The 19,736-nt window shown below is 37.9% G+C and overlaps 1 protein-coding gene across 1 annotated transcript in view; it reads left to right on the top strand.

Moving 5' to 3' along the window:
* The first annotated feature begins 1,117 nt into the window (after positions 1-1,117).
* Positions 1,118-19,736, top strand: part of MRPS9 (mitochondrial ribosomal protein S9) — a 34,194-nt gene continuing 15,575 nt past the window's right edge. Inside the window, exons 1-5 of the mRNA XM_066571596.1 lie at positions 1,118-1,217; positions 8,067-8,246; positions 16,693-16,755; positions 16,845-16,875; positions 19,159-19,238. Coding sequence (XP_066427693.1) covers positions 1,128-1,217; positions 8,067-8,246; positions 16,693-16,755; positions 16,845-16,875; positions 19,159-19,238 — 444 coding nt within the window. The 5' untranslated portion in view covers positions 1,118-1,127. The remainder of the gene's footprint in view (positions 1,218-8,066; positions 8,247-16,692; positions 16,756-16,844; positions 16,876-19,158; positions 19,239-19,736) is intronic.

The raw sequence follows: 19,736 nt of genomic DNA on the forward strand, positions 1-19,736 counted from the left end.
AATTTCCTCTAAAATAGTTACTCCTCTTAAAAAGAAGGTCCCTGTAAGTCCTAAAGAAAAGCTTCTTAAATTCAGTTTTTAATTCATTTCCACTTCTCCCATGGTAGAAAAAACTACTGACAAAATCCAATCACCTATAAGGGTATATCCTATGTTACTCAGAGAAACCAGGAACATTCTCAGGCTCCAAGGTTCAGTATCCAGAGACACTGTCATCACCTTGGGAGATGACAGCATTGACAGCAGCCTCCCCCTCAGCAAGAGATGACCTCTGTGTCTCTAAAATATGTCATCCAGAGAATGGCAACTCAGCTGGCGAAAAGTCTGGGGCACAAATCCTATGAGAGGCACCTGAAGGGGCTGGGGCTGTTTGTCCTGGAGGAGAGGCTGCTAGGGGGACCCTCTCACTCTCTACAAGCGCCTGAAAGGAGGCTGCAGCCAGCTGGGGATCAGCCTCTTCTCTCAGGCAACCCGCGGCAGGACAAGAGGACATAAGCTTAAACCACTAGGGGAGGTTTAGGTTGGACATTAGGAAGAACTTCTTCCCAGAAAACGTGATTAGACATTGGAATGGGCAGTCCGCGGTGGTGTGGGGGTCGCCGTTCCTGGAGGTGTTTAAGGAAGGGCCGGACGCGGCACTGAGTGCCACGGGCCAGCTGGCACGGCGGTGACTGCTTGGTTGCTGGTTGGACCCGATGACCTCAGAGGTCTTTTCCAACTTACTTGATCCTGCGATTCATTCATTTTTTTTCCCCATGAGAAAAACCCAAACAGACCAGTTCAGTGCGAAGGTGAAATCTGGTTTTTGTTACAAATCTCCAGAGCAGTGCGGTTGCCCAGACACTGGGGCAAGTCCCAGCGCTGCGTACTCAAACAGGAGTCCTGCTTTCAGCGCTGTCCCTCCGAGAGAGGAGGCCGCGCCGGGGGTTCCTGCTGAGCTGGTGGCCACTGTGAATGTCACTCCGGGTATAAGCCCTGCTCTCTGCCGACGGGGCTGGATTTCAGGAACGCCGAAGGGCCGCTGAACCCGAAGTGCCGCTAGCTCCGAACCGCGGTCATACGCTCAGCCGGTGCGGCAGCGCGCAGGCGCGGCCCGGCCCCGCCCCCGGCCCCGCCCCCTGCCGTCCATGGGAGGGCGGAGCGCCGCGGTCATGGCGGCGGCCGTGGGGCGCGTGCTGTGGCTGTGCCGCCGCTGGGGCGCGGGGCCGCGCGCGCAGGTGAGAGCCGGGCGGGCGGTGAGGGCCGGGAACGGCCCCAAGGGGAACGGCCCCGCCGGGAACGGCCCCGCCGGGAACGGCCTCACGGGGCGAATTGCCTGGGAGGCCCCGCTGTGCTGCTGCCCCTGCCCCTGCCCCTGCTCCTGCTCCTGGGCCGGCGGGGCTGAGGCAGCTCTACGTGGGTGGGGAGTGTCGAGGGCTGGCGCCGGGTTCAGGTTGTCTGTTCCGTGAGCTGTGTTTGCTTCCCTTGATGTGGAGCAGAAGAAGCTTGGTTAAGCCTAGAATTAACAGAGCGATATATAGAGCAAAGCCAGCGCAAAAGATGACAGTTTTTAGGTTGATAATTTTGAACGATAAATTAAAACACAAGAAGTTCCACCTCAACATGAAGAACTTCTTTACATTGATGTTGGCAGGAGCTGGAGTCTCCCTCCCTGGGACCTTCCAAAGCCACCTGGAAGCATTCCTGTGTTACCTGCTCCAGGTGACCTTGCCTTGGCAGGAGGGTTGGGCTGGATAATCCCAGAGGGCTGTTCCAACCCTGACAATGCTGGATTCTGTCAATTGTGTTTGGTCAGCAGGTGAATAGATCATGAGGCACAGAATTAGAGAAAGATTAGGGTTGGAAAGGATCTTAAAGACCACCTAGTTCCGACCCCCCTGCCATGGGCAGGGGCATGTCCCACTAGAGCAGGTTGCACAAGGACCAAGTCTCTGAATACCTGCAGTGGAGAGAGAAATGTGCTCCACAAGTAAGGTAACTTATGATCTAACAGACTCATTTTGTTTTGAGGGATAGGGATGTTCAGCTGATTGCCATTTAATTAAAAAGCTTAGCTGCTGTCAGTGTTGTTTGTGCAGTGGTATTTGATACACCTGTATATATATTTAATCAGTGAGCAGCAAGTGGATAAAAAGGCCTGCTGGTAATGCTTTCAAGTTACAAAGTAATTTAGTATAATATGGGCTGAAGAACTGTTGGTGACTGAACTAAACCAAGCCATGGGGTAACAGAAGACACAGTAAGAAAATGAAAGTAACACCAGAAGGAGCAATTTGAGCTATTTATATTGGTTACATCTAGATTAACTTGACTCATTAGGGATAAAGACCTAGTGCCCATGTAGGTAGTTCTTTATGCAGCAACAGGAATACATGCTCTTAAGGTGTGCAAGGAATGACAAATTATAAAGCTGAAAGTATTCTAGTACTTGATTTCATTTCCAGTTGGAATAGTTTGTGTTGCTTTGGTTGCCTTGTGTCAAAAGTATGATTATGACAGTAACTCGGTTTTCCTGGCGAGGCACATCCTTAAGTTTTAAGATTTGTATTGTAAATGGAAGAATGTTCTCAAAGGAGGAGTCACAGAGGAAGGCAGGACTGCAAGGGGCCTTGAGGCATCATTTATTTATTCCTCTCACCCCTAGAGAGGGGATCAGTACCTAAGCCTGTGGCTATACACAAATTGTCTAGCTGTCTGTGAACCAAAGGATATGAGGACAACTAATGGGAGAAAGAGCCCAGAAACTTTAGAGACTCTTCTGTCTATTAGGTGTAGTTAACTTGTGGAACTGTTTGGTGAGAATGTTCAGGATGGCAAGCATTTATGTGAATACAGAAAGCAAGTTGAGAAACTTGGAAGACCATTTCACTGAGCACCATTAAAAAAGAAGACAGTGGCATGCCTGAACTACAGATTTGCTGGAAACCAGGGCAAGTGCCCTGGGAAGATTGTCACTACCTGTTTGTCCTGTCCTTGTGCCTCTCATACAGGCTGTGTTTGACAACAGGGTAGAAGTTGATGTATCCATGTTCTGACCTGCTATAATGATTTCTTACGTTAAACACTTACCTGTCCTGACTATTTGGAATTTTTTTATGATGCTTGTCCTAAAAATACCTTGCAGTTGTTTCGTTCATTACTTCTTGTCTGTCTTAGTGGGTGAAAATATTTAATTTCTTAACTTTAAAGTTTCTTGCATTGAGAAGCAAAATGGGAGAGGAACTTTGTAATTCCAGTTCCCTTAGCACTGACTGTGCAACAGGTGTAGTCTCCTATTCTTCCAATAAGCAAATGGCAGAGATGTAGTGCTATTAATAAAGAAAAAAGGATCTAACTTAGTTACTATCTATCATTCACTCTGATGTGATTGAATAGCTATTCTCAGCAGAAGAGTTCAGAGTTCCTATTTAATTTGATTGGGTTGAGTACTTTATCTAAATCACTGTAGATGTTAAATGTACCGATATCAGACAGAGATTATGGTGCCTTGGTGACAGACTTTCAGAACTACAACCTTGAAATGTAAGAGAAGCCTTTTTTGCAGTTGTTAACTAGGATACAACTGGAAAGCCTCTTAGTACCTGAAAATTTGAGCCTAAAACCAACTTAGATCTGAATTCTGTTCCCTGATATACACATCTGAGTTTTGCCATGCATTGATGCATTTAGAGCTATTTTTTACTTGCCCACTGTACAGCAAAACTCAAGATGTAGATTTGGTTAAACATGCACAGAGAGCATTCTGAGCTTTTCTGAGCAGGTGAGATGCAGTTCTGTGGTTACCTGCCAAGGGACTTAATTTTGAAAAAAAAGCTTCTTCTGATAAAATACTTTGTGAAATCAGGTATAAAAAACCCCAGCAAATCACTTATGCGTATTTGCTGACATCTTGTGATGCTTTCCAGTGTATTTTGCATAATGCTTCTGAGACATCAATCTGATACTGGTTCACATAATTAGTTTGTAGGCTAACTAAAATATAAGATTATACCAATGTTGTTTTAAATAAATCAATTAAAACACATTTTTGCGAAACAGTGCTCTAGAAATCCAAAACTCACTTATTGAGGAAAAAGCAATTATTTAGAAATTGGGATGGCTCTGAGCATTTATATTCTGTATAATTGCTCTGTAAAAAATGTTTTTTCTTTTGCAACAAGTTAACAGAGGACTGTCTTGCATGTCTACTGGGTTCAGTAGCAACAGCTGTGCCTGTAGATGGAGTATTGGACACTGGGCAGCTTTTGTCCTGCATACTGATGTGGTTATACAGCTCCAGTTCCACATCTCTTAATGAAGTCCTACTCCAGAGATAACTTCTTGGTACAAATTTGTTTGTGCACTGCATGGTTTTTGAAAAGGAGGTGGTTGAAGTCTGCAGTTTAGAGCATGGAAGAATCATGGAAATGGTGCAACAGTCTATGTGCCATGTCATTTGGTGTCATCTTCTGTCTCTGTACCTGTGTCTTGTTGTAAAATGAACAACCTTTGGGCTTGAATTTAAATCTCTTGACTCCAATCCACCTTTCTTCCCATTCCACAAGTACAGGAAACTTGATTTCTCTGTTTGTTGGTTTGGTTTATATCTGTGTAAGTCCAGTGAAGCAAAATGAACTGGATGAGTAAACAGACAGTCCTAGTTACTTCTTTTCTTGGAAGAAAATAGGCCAGAGAAGTTGAAGTTCTCTGAAAATGCTATTTTTTTTTTCAAAGGCAAATTTAACATAGGCTGATTTTCTCTAAGTTTATGGTCTCCTGTAAAATCAGGATTTGCCAAACAGTTTTAATTCTAGGTTGCTCAGAAAGGAGTTGGGAAGGAAGGGTTAATCACAATAAGTTGTGTCCAGAAGTAAAGGCTTTCCCTTCTCCCATGTTCTGGTGGAAGAGCATATTATTTCATGACCGTTGTTAATAAGCATTATTTTTAAAATGGTGAGGCTACTGTCTTCAGTAATGCTTTGTGAAATGTGTGAGAAGTGAATGCAAACCTCTGTGGTTTCTTCTACAAAGTAGAGGAGCATGCTTTCTTGTTTGACTGAAATGCCAGAAGCATTTAGCTGTGCTTTGCAGTTTCTGCCTGTGCCACCCATGAAATAGTGCTCTTATCCCAGAAGAGGTACCCAATACAATAGATATTAATTTACATAAGAGGCTGTTTTCTAATTATGAACAGTTTGTGTGTCCAGGGACTTTTGATTAGTGACGAATTGAAACCATGGAAGAATATGAATAGCTTGAGGGAAGAACGACAAAAATGAGAAAATTACAATAGAAATTGACAGGAATAAGATGAAAGCAATCTTTTTTTAAAGTATTCTGTTTAAAGCATACCAGAGAGAAAGCTATTTTGGGCCAAGTAATAAGGAATCATATGTTCATTAACAAGAATTACAAATAATTAGTTACTATTAAGACAAGTTAGAAGATGAATTGAATTCTTTCCTGAGGAATGACTAGGAGAGAAGGATAGGGAATATGTGGAGATACCTTTGCTTTCCTCACTGCTTTATAAGGAAATCACCAGAGCCTTGCCTGTGGAAAATGTGTACATTTAAAATTTTGATTATGTTTCTTTTCATTCTGTCATTATTTCATTATCCGTTCATTCTTTTCATTATGTCAATGCTTCCTCGCAGGAAACATGAGTATTAAAGAGAAAAGAAAAAGGAAGAGACAAACCAGGATTAGTGCTACATGCAATATATGTAAGCTGTGGAGAAAATGAAGCAGCAACAGGCTCTTCAGCTCCAAATTCTACCCTAGACCTGTTTTAAAATCTTTCCTAGTAGAGGTATATGTTACTTTCCTGAGTTTCATATCCTGAGGGGCAAATCTTTGTCAGGTGAAAGAATAGAGGGTCAGTCCTTTCTGACTTGTGTGATCTTATTCAAAGATTACTTTACCTTCTGTATCAAACCTGATTGAATTCATGGGACTTATCTTGCAGCCCAGGCATGGGCTATATACAGGTTAAAGGCAGCATGTTGTAGTCTTCATTTCAAATTGAAATTTCAAGGTGAGTTGTTACGTTTTGTATACGGAACACTGACACAGGCATGGATGGGTAAATTGTCATGAACGGCTTTACATATGTGCAGCAAATTAGGTGAGTTGGATCAGTCCATCCTGGACTGCCAGGTGTCCCAAATATCGACTGGGCTCCGTGAAAGTAGAAAGAAAAGCTGTGTTTCATTTCCTCTTAATGTAGGAAATGACCATGTAATGGAGAACACCAAAAGCTTCTTGTCACAGGAGAAGTTCTTGTAAGCTAACTGACGTTGCTAACAGAAGATAGAAATTTGATCTGCTTTTCCGTTTGCCTTGCAAATACATTATATAATCTTGTTTTGATGAGACATGTGTTTATATTGTGGTTATAACTGGGTTTTGAGATTACTGTTGTATTTGTGTTAGTTACAGGAGGGTAGCAAATGTTTTATTTATATTAGCTGAGCTCAGAAGGGTGAATTCCATCAAAATTCTCATCATGTCTAAATTGTGCTCTGAAGAAGACAATTCTCATGACTTAGAGAACATTGAATATTTCTGAATACTACCTTTGTTCTGTTCCTTGTAATCAGAACCCTAACTACTTCACATTGCTGCATGTGTTTGGTTTTTAATGTTTTGCTAAAGGTAGATTGAGGCTGCAGCTCCCAGAGCATCAGGGGCAATTTAATAATTTGCTGAAGGAAATTAAGGTAAAGAAAGGACTCCCCCTCTGCTTTCTTTCTCACAGTTCAGTGTTTCAGCCACCTCCTTGTTGCAGCTTTGGCAGTTCTCTGAAAAGTGAGCTCTGAACTGCTCAGACTTACCAGCTTGGCTGAGAATTGCCTGCTTGTCGGGATGAAGCAGAAGTTAGTGTTCTGCCCCATGTAGGCAGCTGAGCTGGCTTGCAGAGGAGTCCTGTGCCAGATCTGGCACAGGGAGAGTAAAGGGAGTGGAGCAAAGAATGCTGGCAGGGCTGAACTGTGCCATGGGTGCTCTCTGCCTTGTGAGGCTGCACTGTCTCCTCACAAAGCCTAGCCGTGGCATGTTGGAGGGATGGGGGTGAAGTCTTTCAGGGTACTGTGTGATGAACAAAACTTGGCATTTTTCTGAACCAGAAGCGATTCTTTTTCTGTCTTTGCTTTTCTGTCTCACATTGCGTTCTTTCTTGTGATTCCCTCCCTCCTCCCACCCACAGAAGACCACACAAATAATCAGTTCTCATTCAGTTTGTAGAATAGTTAAGCTGCAGAGAACTTTAATACTAATGTTGAAGAGCCAAAATAGTGCATAATATTGACTCTAGGCCAGAATTGAGACATTACAGCTCTGTCAGTGAAGCTCCTGTTTGTCTGGCAGAGAGCATCAATGAAATTAGTCATCTTAACAGCTGATTGTCTTGATAGAAGTGCGACCAAACCTGTGTGCTTGAGAAGGTAACTGCCCTTTGGGTTATGACTTGAGCTGGTACAGTGCTCGGTAGTATTGGCTGCTGGACTGCCCTACTAGTTTTCTATTAGGTCTATTTGAGACAGTGAAGTAGCTTAAGAACCATTCTGGCACCACAAACAAGGAAAGAGCATGCCTTGGCTTTTCCAGAGCTTTTATCAGTATTTGATCAGTGGCTTCTGAAAAGCCACTAGGCAGCTGCCTCACATATTCTTATCATACTTTGTTGTGGGTTGCCTTTAGGTGAAGGCAAAACCTGATTATTTGCTGGTAGTTTTTGTTTTCTTTTGTGATGGGATCTGTTGATCAGTGCTGTTCTTTGCTTTTGCTGGATGTTCCTGACTTAGGATAGACTATGTTTCTTTCCATCAAAAAAATCTTCTAAATTAATGGTAATGTGGAAAATGTGAAGGTTTTAGAATGTGTTTATGTGTTCATGGACATTAAACCATTGGAAGAAAATGGTTTAATGAGTAATAATGCTTTTCCTAACTTATTCCTGTGATGTGCTGAATCTTTTAATAGGTATGAATAACTTGCTATAGTATTTATGCATTCATTTTATTTAGTGCTCACTATGCCAGAAATGTAAAATAAATCTCTCACTTTTTTTTTTTTTTTCCTGTTAGACATTAAGGCTGATCTGTACCACTACAGCAGTGCAGAAGAGAAATGTAGGAGCCTCAGGACCTGAAAAGTACACAGAGGCATTTATTAAAAAACAGATTGAAGAGTTCAACCTAGGAAAGAGACATTTAGCCAACATGATGGGAGAAGATCCAGAAACTTTTACCCAAGAGGATATTGATGTAAGTACAGTTGCTCTGTTGGAGAAGTAATTTACTGTAGAGTTTCAGATATTGAAAGCACTTTACTTCAGCATGAACCCCTCAGCTCTCTGTGAATTTTAATCAAACTGTCAGAATAAGCAGGAATGCTGCTATACATTGCAAACATTGCAACTGTGACTGTGAATAGACATTCTACTTCTGCTACCATGTGAGGTCACACATCCCTGTATAGAGCTGTATACCATATCTTGTTAAAGCACAGTAGGTTCTTTTGGAAAGTGCTAATGGATAATCCCCTTGATCTCAGGTTATAAGAGGCACTGTAAAGGTTTATGTAGCATTTCAAAACGTTTACTCACAATTTGACCTGCTGTGTATATTTAGGGTTTTCTTGCATGATACAGTGGTTGTTGGTAACATATATTAAATTTTATAGGATATTTTATAACCAATGCACTGGTTTAGCTTGAGGATTTTAATATAGAAGTGAATTTAAGCTCATATCAGTATCTACAAACATACTGTTTTATTGTCATTCCTTCTCATGACTGGCAGGTGGATGGCCTCCTCTTTCTCTCTGTCATTTAGGCTCATGTAGAGATAAGCTCCGTTTCACTCAGAAAAATGTTTTGTTGCATGGATGTTTCATTTTTTTTCTTTTTTCTTTTGGTTTTTATGTCTCACCTGGCCTTCACTTCTGTCATATCTGTCTTATTTTATCATACATCAGAGGTAGGAAGGAGAAATGTCATTTAGTGACATTCGCTCTTAGGTGAAGTCTCGTGGCTGAAGTTTTCTTTGCACAGCAGCAACTCTACTGCTGTAGCCAAGGCAGCCCAGTGGGCCAGCAGGGCCCTTAGGATAGAGGTAGTGATGTGTAAGTGCAAAGCAAGAGGTGTCCATGGTTTAGTTTTTTCAGGGAGAGAAGATTTGTTTGTTGCCTCTCTCAGTGGCAAAATTCTGTCTGCGTGGCTGTGTCCATTTGAAAGGTCTTGGCAGTGTGCTTATGGCAAGAAATAATATGTAGGTTGTGATACAGGCTCGTTTCAGACATGTTTGACAGGCTTCAAAACTAAGTTCTAAAAATAGGAAGCAATGTAAAGCCATCCAGAGTAATGGCCTGTTGAGAAAGAGACTGAAATGAGACTTGAGTTTTATCAGGTATCAGAAAATCCATAAAGGCAACTTGAGTTCAGGTCACAAATCCATTGGAAATCAAGCTTTGTGAGTGCAAAGCTATGCACTGATACTGTGTCTGTGTAGGGACGTAGAAATCTCTCTGCCCTTCTACAAACAAGTGCCAGTGCAGAGACCCTGCCAGTCTAGGTGTAAGGGGTAAGGTCAACAGTAAAAGTATTCATTGAGGTCAGCAGTAATACCAGGCTGTTTCTTTACATTGGCTATTTTATTTCTTTGCAAACCATAAAATTTCCTTTCCATATATTTTTCAGGTGTTTTTTTCTTACCTTTAATGACATTTATTTTTTGAGTTACTTTCTTGTAAACTAAACATGCACCAATTTACTATGTCAGAATACCTCCCATGTTAATACAGTACAATGATGATGCTGATAGTTCAGTTTGCCTGAAAGGTTAATGGTAGGAGAATGCATGAATCTGTAGTCTGGCTTCCTTCCTTCCTTGACAGGGTCTAGGGGGAAGGCTTCTAGAAAGCAAGAAATGCAAAATAACCGTATTTATCTAGTGCTTTCTTCTTTATAAAGCCACAGCACTGTGATCATCTGCACAACATTAACTAAGCTCCACCATTAGTAAAAGCAGATTCATTCTGGAAATTAGCTTTTACAAATGCAGTGCAGGTGACAAGTATGGGACTGCTTTGCAGACTGCTTCTGAAATGATGGAGAAGTGGGGCCAAAAGAGTAGTTTTGTTTGGTGATACCAAGTATCTGTGGTTTGATTTCTTCATATTCCATCAGGTGTTGGGAAGTAATTAGAGTGTGTAATAGTGTCTGCTATGCATAATTAAATTTCTGTTATAAAAATATAAAAGCTCCTTAAGCACTGGCAGGAGAATTACCAAGCTTTACATTTTGAACAGCAGTAATTCTTTCTGATGAGTACTTATATACCTCCATGTCTTCTGCTGTTAATCAGTCTTTGCAGTGTATTTCAAAAGTAGACATCCTGGGATTCTGTCCTTCACTGGAGTTTTAGGTAGAGTTTAATAAAAGCTAAACCTTGTGAAGTTTTAAAAAAGGAAAATAAGTTGACTTACTTGCTAATCCTTGGATGTTGTGGAAGCAAAATTGCCTCTTACTGATACTTTTATTTAGGAATGAAAAGTTAAGCTGTGCATTACAACAGTATTTCTGGAGGAGAAAAAAAAATCCAGCAAATTGATATATAACTCTGCACAAGTCTACCAATTGCTTTTTAATTGGTATTATAGACCTCACTCTGAAGCTAGGATGTTTTATTCTCCTATGTGTGAATATGTGCTATGAAGTTCTTCTAATTGATTTGCTTTGCCCATTCCATTTGATGTATCATTTTTCACAATATTTCATAATTTGTGCTCATTTCTAATGAACAGAGTCGTTAGGACAGGCATGTCTAAGTACAACTGACAGCTAACATTAGGTGCCAGATGCAGTTTATAAAGCTATGTAGAACTGCAGAGAACAGTTTAAATAAATTAGCACCTGTACATTAGTCTCACTTGCTGGTAATTTATAAGCGAATCAGTAGAGATGACATTTAGGTAAGTCATTGATCAAGTTAACAGCTGCATACCCACTGCCCAGCTGGGATACCTAATTAATAGAGATTGCAGTCCTGACCTAGTGCTTTTCCCCATTTGAGTCTGTAATCCTTTTATTTTGTGATTTAACTTCTAACTTACAGTTGTAGTAAACAGCCCACAGCCGTTTTCCACTGTCAGTTCTGTGATATTCCACTTTAAAGCCCAGGAATCTAAGTAAGATTAATACAAGAAGAGTGTCTTAAGCTTCATGACCTATTTATATGCCAGTATTTTTATTATTCATTTTTATGCAGTCACTAAATGCTCTCTCAGATACCAGCTCATCATAAAGGAATACTCTTTCCCTGTAAGAGTTAGTAAAACTCAAAAGCTAAAGATCTGCATTCATTTTTGCTTGTTTTCTGTCTTATGACCTAATAGATTGTTGTCAAGCAGATGGAATAATTTGAACATAAAATATATGTTTTCCTCTACTAGCATTTATACTGTTGGAAAAATACCAGTAAGATCGTTAACTGTAAAAATGTTAAATGTTGAAAGAGTTAATTCCTCATCAGGTTTCTTTTAAAAAAATAAGGCTTCTTTCATGAAAAATTGCTTGTATCCAGTTGCTTTTAAAGGTGACTTGGCACATCTCATTTCTAAATAGTGTTCAAATTTTAGCAACACGGAGTATTAGAAATGAGTGAATATTGGCAAATGTGAAATGTCAGAAATGTTATTCAGAACAAAATGTGTTTCTGAACGGCCTGTTGTTTGCAGGAAGAGTGTCTTGTCCAGCATTGTCCTTACAATAAATAATGGGTTTTGGATTTATTTAAATAGTTGAAGCTAGAATGCTTTTTTCAAATATTTTTAATTTTTTTTTTCCCAGTGGAAGCAAACTCTGCATCAGTGTTTTTTTTACTTCTGCATCAATCTGAGCTGATGACTGCTGTATTTTTTTTTTACTCTTTCTAATACTGTTCCATATTTTGAAAAAATGAAATGAAGATAGAAATAAAGATTGTTTCAGCAGATTTTTTGGGTTTTTTTTCTCTGCAACCTCATGACAAGATACTAATTTTCATTTTGAAAGTGATTACATAGTATAAAAATAATGTAATATTAAAAAAGGTGGGGTTTTTCATATCACTGTGGATTGTTTTGCTTGTTTTGGGTTTTTTTTTTCAAGTGATAGAGTTAAAATGGTATGTCACTTTGGATTTGAAACTTCTTTCTGTTCAAGCTAGAATTTAGCTGTAGGTGAACAGTGGTGGGGGTGCTTTCAATAAATTTTAGTAGCTAGTTGTTAGAAGAGAGGTGTGTTTTGCAATATAAACTTTGTTGTGTCACTTTTTTTTGAGGGCAGGGGGGTGTTGTGGTTTGTTTTGTTCTTAACCTTTTCTATACCGTTAAATAAAAAAGAAATATTTCAGAGTTAACATTTTGTGTCCCATTTTTGTTTCATTCATTCCTGGGTTTACACCAGATATTCTGGATTTTGGATGCTGAAAACTGTTAAAGAATACTGCTAGTGTGGTTAGGAGGAAAACAGCTGTTCCAGAAAACATCTCGGTCTAAGAGGTGATGAAGTACAGTGACTAAATGATGTGATTCAAGAGGCACAGTTTAAGAAGGGAAGTGGCTCTCTTATGATCAAGTTGAGGAGTAGAAGCTGAAACAGCTTTTGCTCAGGTGTTTCATTAAAATGTTATGGCATAAAGTGTCACTTCTCACTTCAGTGTTTTGATGATTAAAATTTTGTGTATATTTAAAAAGGAATGAGCTGGATTCTGAGCCTGCTGCCAAAAAGGGTGCTGCAGCAAAGGAGCCCCAGGGTAGAGGTGGTGTGTGTTTGGTTTTTCAAATTTTTTTTTTCTCTTTCCTTTTCCCTAAAATACCTTTTTTCACTGGATGTTATTTAGATAACTATCTTTGCACATGTTTTGAGCAATGGGAATTAGTGGAATGTTTTGTGTTTGAGCTTCAATAAAAATAGGCAAGATCAATTGAAGAACTGAACTGTTGAAGTCTTCTACCCCAATATGACTCAGTCAACTCTATTTGAATTAAAGTATTGAATTCTTAGTTTGTCAAGACATTGGGAAATAAAAAGCAAAAGAAAAAGTAACTCTGACTGGCCTGGCTGAATTTATTTCATTCAGAGTTAGTCTCTGACGTGTGAGAAAATGAGCAAACAACTTCTTGGCTTGTAGGGAGGTGGTAGGAAGGGAAGAACGATCAGTGGTCAGGATGTGCAACATCCACAGGGAAGAGGAAAGGTGAGGATGTGGCAGGTACACTGAATTTACATGACATACCCATGCAGGGCTGGACAGATTATTTAATTAATTGGTTTGTGTGTTTGAAGGAATGCCAGATTTTTTGGGTTTCTCTGATTTTGGGCTTTTTTTCTTAATTGGGATGGAAGGTTTTACTTGTTATTCCAACTGGCTTGAATTCAAACATAAAGCTGCAAATGAAAGACATTTTCATCCTGTGGGCAGTATATTGACTCTTCTGGTCCCTCAACAAATGATGATATAACAAGATTTCTTTTAGTTTGGTGCAGGAAAGTTAAGTTTATCAGCTGTACAGTTTAAGCAATGTCAGATGTAAACTACCCTGTCACTAATGTGTTCATTATGATCTGCTGCTTTTAAAGGTGTGACTACTGGGTATTTTCCTCTTCTCTGTATGGATCAACAGTGAAATTCAAAACCAAAGATTTTCAAATCCTTAAAAACATGACTTATTTTTTTTAGTAACTCATAGCAGAAGCAGACTGTACCCATTCCACTGTTTTCAAGTAATTTATGTAGTTATTTTTGAAAATACTGTTGTGTTATTAGGTACCAGGATTTTTAATTGTGATTCTGCTGAAAATAATTATGGATGTTTCACTTTTAGAAAGTTGTGGTTTATTTCCAAAGACAATGGCAACAGTGTGATTTATCAAACAAAATGTGAAATTGCAGCCCCAGAACCTGTGGAGTCTAGAATGGGGGGAATATGTCTTCTATAGCTGACATGATGACACTGAGAAAGTAGTTCTTCATATTCAGCACAACAGTTTCTTTAATCTGGAGTTCAAGTCCAAATAAGCACTTAAAAAAGGGTATGGGCCAGGACCCTTGAGGTGAAAACCACTTCTGGAATGGGAAACTGCAGTTAAATGTAAAGGTTTCTTGGGAACTTCACTGCTAGCATTTACACCTTGATTATAAAGTCTTAAGAGGGACATTCACCTGCTTTTTCTGTTCAGGAAAATGCAACTAACATGCAGTTAATTCTCTATTGAATTTTGGTTTGAGACCTGGAGATTCATGAAAGGAAACCTACATTCCATATCTGAAGACATTTTAAAAAGATTTCAGGAAAATAATTTCATGGTTGTGTGCTTCAGCTGCAGTTTGGAGAGACTAATTCTGATGTAATTCCTCAGATTGATCCGCCATCTTTTTATATTGCTAGTACAGGGCTTTTTTAAAAGATTTGTCTACAACAATGAAACATTTGCATAGACAAAGTCAGCTTCTGTAGATGAAGCTCCCAAGAGACAGTCTGACTTTCTATGTAGTTGGTAAAGTACAGCCTGAGAACCTAGCTATGTAAAAGTAAGAAGAAAATTCTGAATAAAGCTGAACTGAAATCTGTTGCATTCCAAGATAGTTCATCCTTGATTACCTTTCCATAAAAAGAGAGAGGTCAGGAAGACTATTTATTTCCATTTTGCAACAACAAAAAATAAGCTTATAAAAGGTTGTTGTGTGGAGATATGAGTGTAGATGCTAGGATTTCTTAATACAGGATGTGTTCATGCTGTAGTGTGAAAGACATGAGTCTACACTTAGCAATAAAATAAACTTTCCAAGAAGTAGAAGGTCTCAGATGGCAGCTACTTTTTTCATTGTAGATGTTAAGTTGTTATGTTTGGCATTTATTAAGGTGTCATAGTTACAGTAACTGTTTTGGCTGAGATTCTGGAAATGCTTGTATAAAGATTATGTTTTAAATACACACACAGTCAGTCTCAGGACCCTGTAATAATTTCTATTAATATATTATATAAGGTGTTGGTTTAACATCATTTGGCTCACAGTAGATTTCTCTCTTGTCATCATAATTAATCCCCATTTGTTCATAAATAGGTGTTCACCTACTGTGTGTATGCATAAAATGCCCATTGACTAACAAATGGGAATACAGTAGTCACTAAGAGAAACAAAATTACCATTTTATAAAATCAAGTTAAGCCTTTTGTTTGCTTCAGAATTCTGAAAATTTCTGTTCAGAATGCCAGTAGGGGATTAATGAAAGTAATAGGTTAGGTCTTTTTACACTCCATGCATATTAAATCTGTTGAAGCACTGACAAAGCACTCCAAGTCTATGGAAAAAAATTATCAGCAAGTAATAGCCCTAAGGTAGCCTAACTAACAAAGAGCCATTCTTCTTGAGAGAAGATTTTAACCTCAGATTTTATTGTAATTCTACTTTTCTGTACTGTCTAATGGAAATATAAATGAGACCACTGCCAGAAGGGTTTATTTGATTGGTCCATTTTACTGTACAAGCACAATATTTCTGTCTGAAGCTCTGCTACCCACTGTCTGAAGTTGGCTACACTTGCCAGACTCCTACATCTGGGAGCTTTTGGTGGCTGGCTTTTTCTGGTTTGTTTTTACAAACAAATTAAAATAAACAGTTCTGATAAATGTATGTTTTTGCATTACTAATTATGGTTTAGTTACATTGAAGAGGGAGAGTAAGATGATACTGAGCAGAAATGTGTGTCATAGGGCTTAACTTTGTAAGGTGCTTTGCCCTACATTTTGGCCAGAATGGTTTGGAATATTGGTATACTAACTTCATTTGTTGTAGGCAAATAATGCTCATTTTATATATCACATAAATACTGGTAAATATTGATTAAGTCAAAATACAGTATGTACCTTGTACTTAGTGAAAACAGTAAACAATGAGTGTGATGAATATCATATATTTTTTCTAAAGTGTTTTATCAAACCTTTGGGTATCTAAAGGAAAAAAAATGATGTCACATGAGTCTTTCTTCTCTGGGCAGTTAGTTCAAGTTCAGCAAAGATTTTAGTGATTCACAGTTGTTTCCAAATGCAGTGATCAGTGAAATGCTTATTTAGGCTATGTAAAATAGCTATTACTGCCACAACAAACATGGCTTTTTAGACATGAGGAAACTATGTCTGGAAATTGTAGAAAGTGGGATTCCAAATGTTTAAAATTTGGCTTTTTCCTGTTGCCTTAAATAAAATTTCTATGCTTGGTCTGTCAGTAGGCACTGTTAGGAAGCACTGATATTTTCAGAAAGATAAATAAATAAGTGTTGTGATTTCCTCTGGAAGTCACAGCACTTGAAATTTTGCTGGAAAGTCATTGTGTATAAAGGTGGTCTTTGCACTTGAGTAGTTATGGTAAGTTATGATAAATGCATTCCATAAAAACTAAATTTGGCAGAAGAAAGTTCACTCATTCTAATGCAGTAGAGTACAACCTTCAGAATGATGTTTTAGTTCTGAGAATTCCAGAAGAAATGATCTGCTTTTCTTTTCAGCACATCACATATGTGTTATATTTTCTTACTGATTTGTTGCCCACTATACAAAAATTATGCTATTTGCTATTTTTTGCATAAGAAAATACATAATAAATGTTTTTGATGATGCTTTTGTGGGAAAAAAGTCACATACAAGATCTTTCTTCTTCTTCTTTTCAGAGAGCTATTGCCTATCTCTTTCCTTCTGGCTTATTCGACAAACAAGCCAGACCTCTGATGAAGGTAGGATTTCTTGTTGCATTTCTGAATAACTGTAGCATGTTACTTGGAGTAACTTTTCCCTTTTGCTGATATTTTTCATTTATTTACAGCATCCTACTGAAGTTTTTCCAGAGCAGAGAAGTAAGTGTTCTTAGATACTTTTTTTATTATTTCTAAGTATTAGGATTATTCCATATGTAGAATTTCTTATTTTTATGGATTGGCTCTTTTCCCTATATTCCTAATGACTACTAAAACATGAGCAGTAAAAGTCTATTCTGATATTCTGTGGTTTAGGATAAAAATTATCAGTCTATTCCAGAGTACCACTGATCTTCTCAGAAATTGCGTTAACTGACTAAGATAAATGTTTTTCATTGTTTAAAAATAAGCAATAAATAGAATGATGCATAGAATCTCTTGAAGGCATGGGAAAACCTTTTGTTAAATTCAGTAGCTTTTTGTCAGAGCTGTCTATCACCTCCGTAAAATATTCTTAATACTATTTTAAACCAAAAGTTTTCTTTGTAACTTTGTTTTCTTTGTAACTTTGTAACTTTGTTGCTCTAGAAGATTAGACATTACAGGTGTGAATTTTTCAAATAATAGACAGAGTGGAACCTCTCCTAATCAGTTCTTTGACCTTAAAGTCCTAACTCTGCATGTCTGTCCATACTGTCTTTGGTCTTGCTCCTGAGACACTGTATAGAGTCCCAGATGTCAGTGATATGCCAGTATGTTGGTCAGTTCACTAAAATCAGCAATTTAAAGTTAAATAGAACATTTGAAAGTTAAGGTCAAAACCTGTTTTTGACTAGTATTTGGTATGAACTAGTAGCATGGGTGTGAAATTCTACATTCACTGAGCTATCAGGTCCGAGATAAACATTTCTGATTATCATTAAAATCTTAAAATTTTCCTTCTTGCTTCCTGTTGCTGGAATAATTGATACTTGTTTTTTGGGGGACTTCATGTCTTTGGAAAGCAGTCTAAACTATCTGAAATTTTGGATTTTCAGCTTTCAAATGGTATCATGCCTTATTTTTCAACTTCCCTGTATTGTGAAGTAAAAAAGTAAAAATTGAAAGGGTAGGAGAGAGTTAATAATTTAGTAGTTTTAAAATCCAAGGGCTGTTTTATGGAAGAACTAAGCTAATATTCTATATGCTTTCAGGACTAAAGCATTCTTTGAAATGCTAGCAATATCCTGAGGACTGTAAGAGCAAATTAGTATAAATGTTTAGTTTTGTATTTATATCTAAAAATAACACATTCAATAAGTATCTCTTCTAAGGCAGCTTTGTCTCGTCTATGTATTGCGTCTTCAATAACTTTGAAGTACAAAAACTTAAATTTATACTTTGGAAAGTTTCCACAACAGTTTTTTCAACAAAATATGGTTTCACAACTGCATACATGGAAAATCACACCAGTAGTATATGTGGGTAAAAGTCCCCTGTATTCTTTCTTTTCTGCTAAGTTTTGTATCTTTACATTCAGCTTCTGAATGTATATATATCTTGATGTTCCAATCCAATATATATTGTGCTTATCAGACAGGTTTCTGGAGTCTTATCTTTGCCCTCAGATTACAGGTAGCTTTAATTAACTTCACTGGATAAAATGGCTGTGGCTTTCTCTACAGTTCAATTTGTAAAAAGCTCCCAGGTTTTTATTTTTGTAGTTTTTCTTTATTTGAAAGAGATCTTTGTTATGTTATCTAAGTTTGCCTTTTTTTTTCCTCCAAAGTCAAAATTTAACTTTAAATAATATTTTGTAATTAATAGAACACACTGGATATTCTGAATTAATATGAAACATTTGTTTTCTTGCTGAACTAATTATGTAAACTGTAGGATAGGTCTTTGTATTTAAATATCCCAAATGTAATGACAAAAATGAGTTCCAAACTCACCCAAGTTCTGAATATGGTTGTTGCCCACAAAAGACAAATGTACACATACTTAGTTTAGCTTAGATGTATTATAAATAAAACCTAATAAAATAACAACCTTCTTTGTTTTAGCACTGTTTTTGACAGAGCTGCTAATATTTCACTTTTCAATGTAGATTTCAGTTGTCTCTTACTTTGTACTTCTTTTTACACTAAAACGTATACTTCTATTTGTAATACCACCTATAGAATCTTTTAGAATTGTACATGAGGGATTTCCTTATGTAAAATGTTATTTACAATTATAATGTTAATATTTTCTTATAGTTGCAGAGGGAGATTAGCTTTAAAAAAGATTGTCTGAACTATTAGATTTCCAGGCAGATTGAACACCTGTAAAATGTCTTTGTTCTCTGATATTTAGAAAGACAGTATTATGACAGAGGTTTATAACTTAAGCAGTTAGATACAAGGGAATTTTTTTTAGGGATTGTATATTGCTTTCTTGTCTAATCTTGCCTTCCATTAGAAATCCAGTGGGGAGAAGATGGCCGACCATTTCACTTCCTCTTTTATACTGGCAAGCAGTCGTATTATTCATTAATGCATGTAAGTATGTTATCTGTAATAAATAATGTCAGCTCCCAGTCAATTGCATGTTATTCTAGAGATGTACCCAGGATCTCCTGGGTTTAGTTATGTTTTCACAGAAGGCCCTAATATCACATCTGAAGCTACATGCAGTGTATGTTTTTGTGTCACAATATTCATTATTATGAACTTTTTTATGTCACATTTAAGAGAACACACTACATAATAGTTCTTCCTTTAATTTTTGGTTCATTTTACAGTTTTGACTATGGACTGGTTTTGAATAGTCTGAACACTTTCCTGTAGGCTCTGTCTAACTGTAGTTGGTAGCAAAAGATAAGTAGTGGAGAATGCACATACAACAAAAATGGCTAGTTCTAGCAAAGTTCATTGTAGAATAAAAAATAGTTCTTTTTTTTCCTCTGTGAAGGGCAAAGCTATAGGAAATGTTATTTGTGCTGACATTTAGTGTGAAGAAAATTTGCATTTAAACTGCTTAATTGATTTTTCTAAGAT

Source organism: Molothrus aeneus, chromosome 2, assembly GCF_037042795.1.
Source record: "Molothrus aeneus isolate 106 chromosome 2, BPBGC_Maene_1.0, whole genome shotgun sequence".
Taxonomy (NCBI): Eukaryota; Metazoa; Chordata; class Aves; order Passeriformes; family Icteridae; genus Molothrus; species Molothrus aeneus.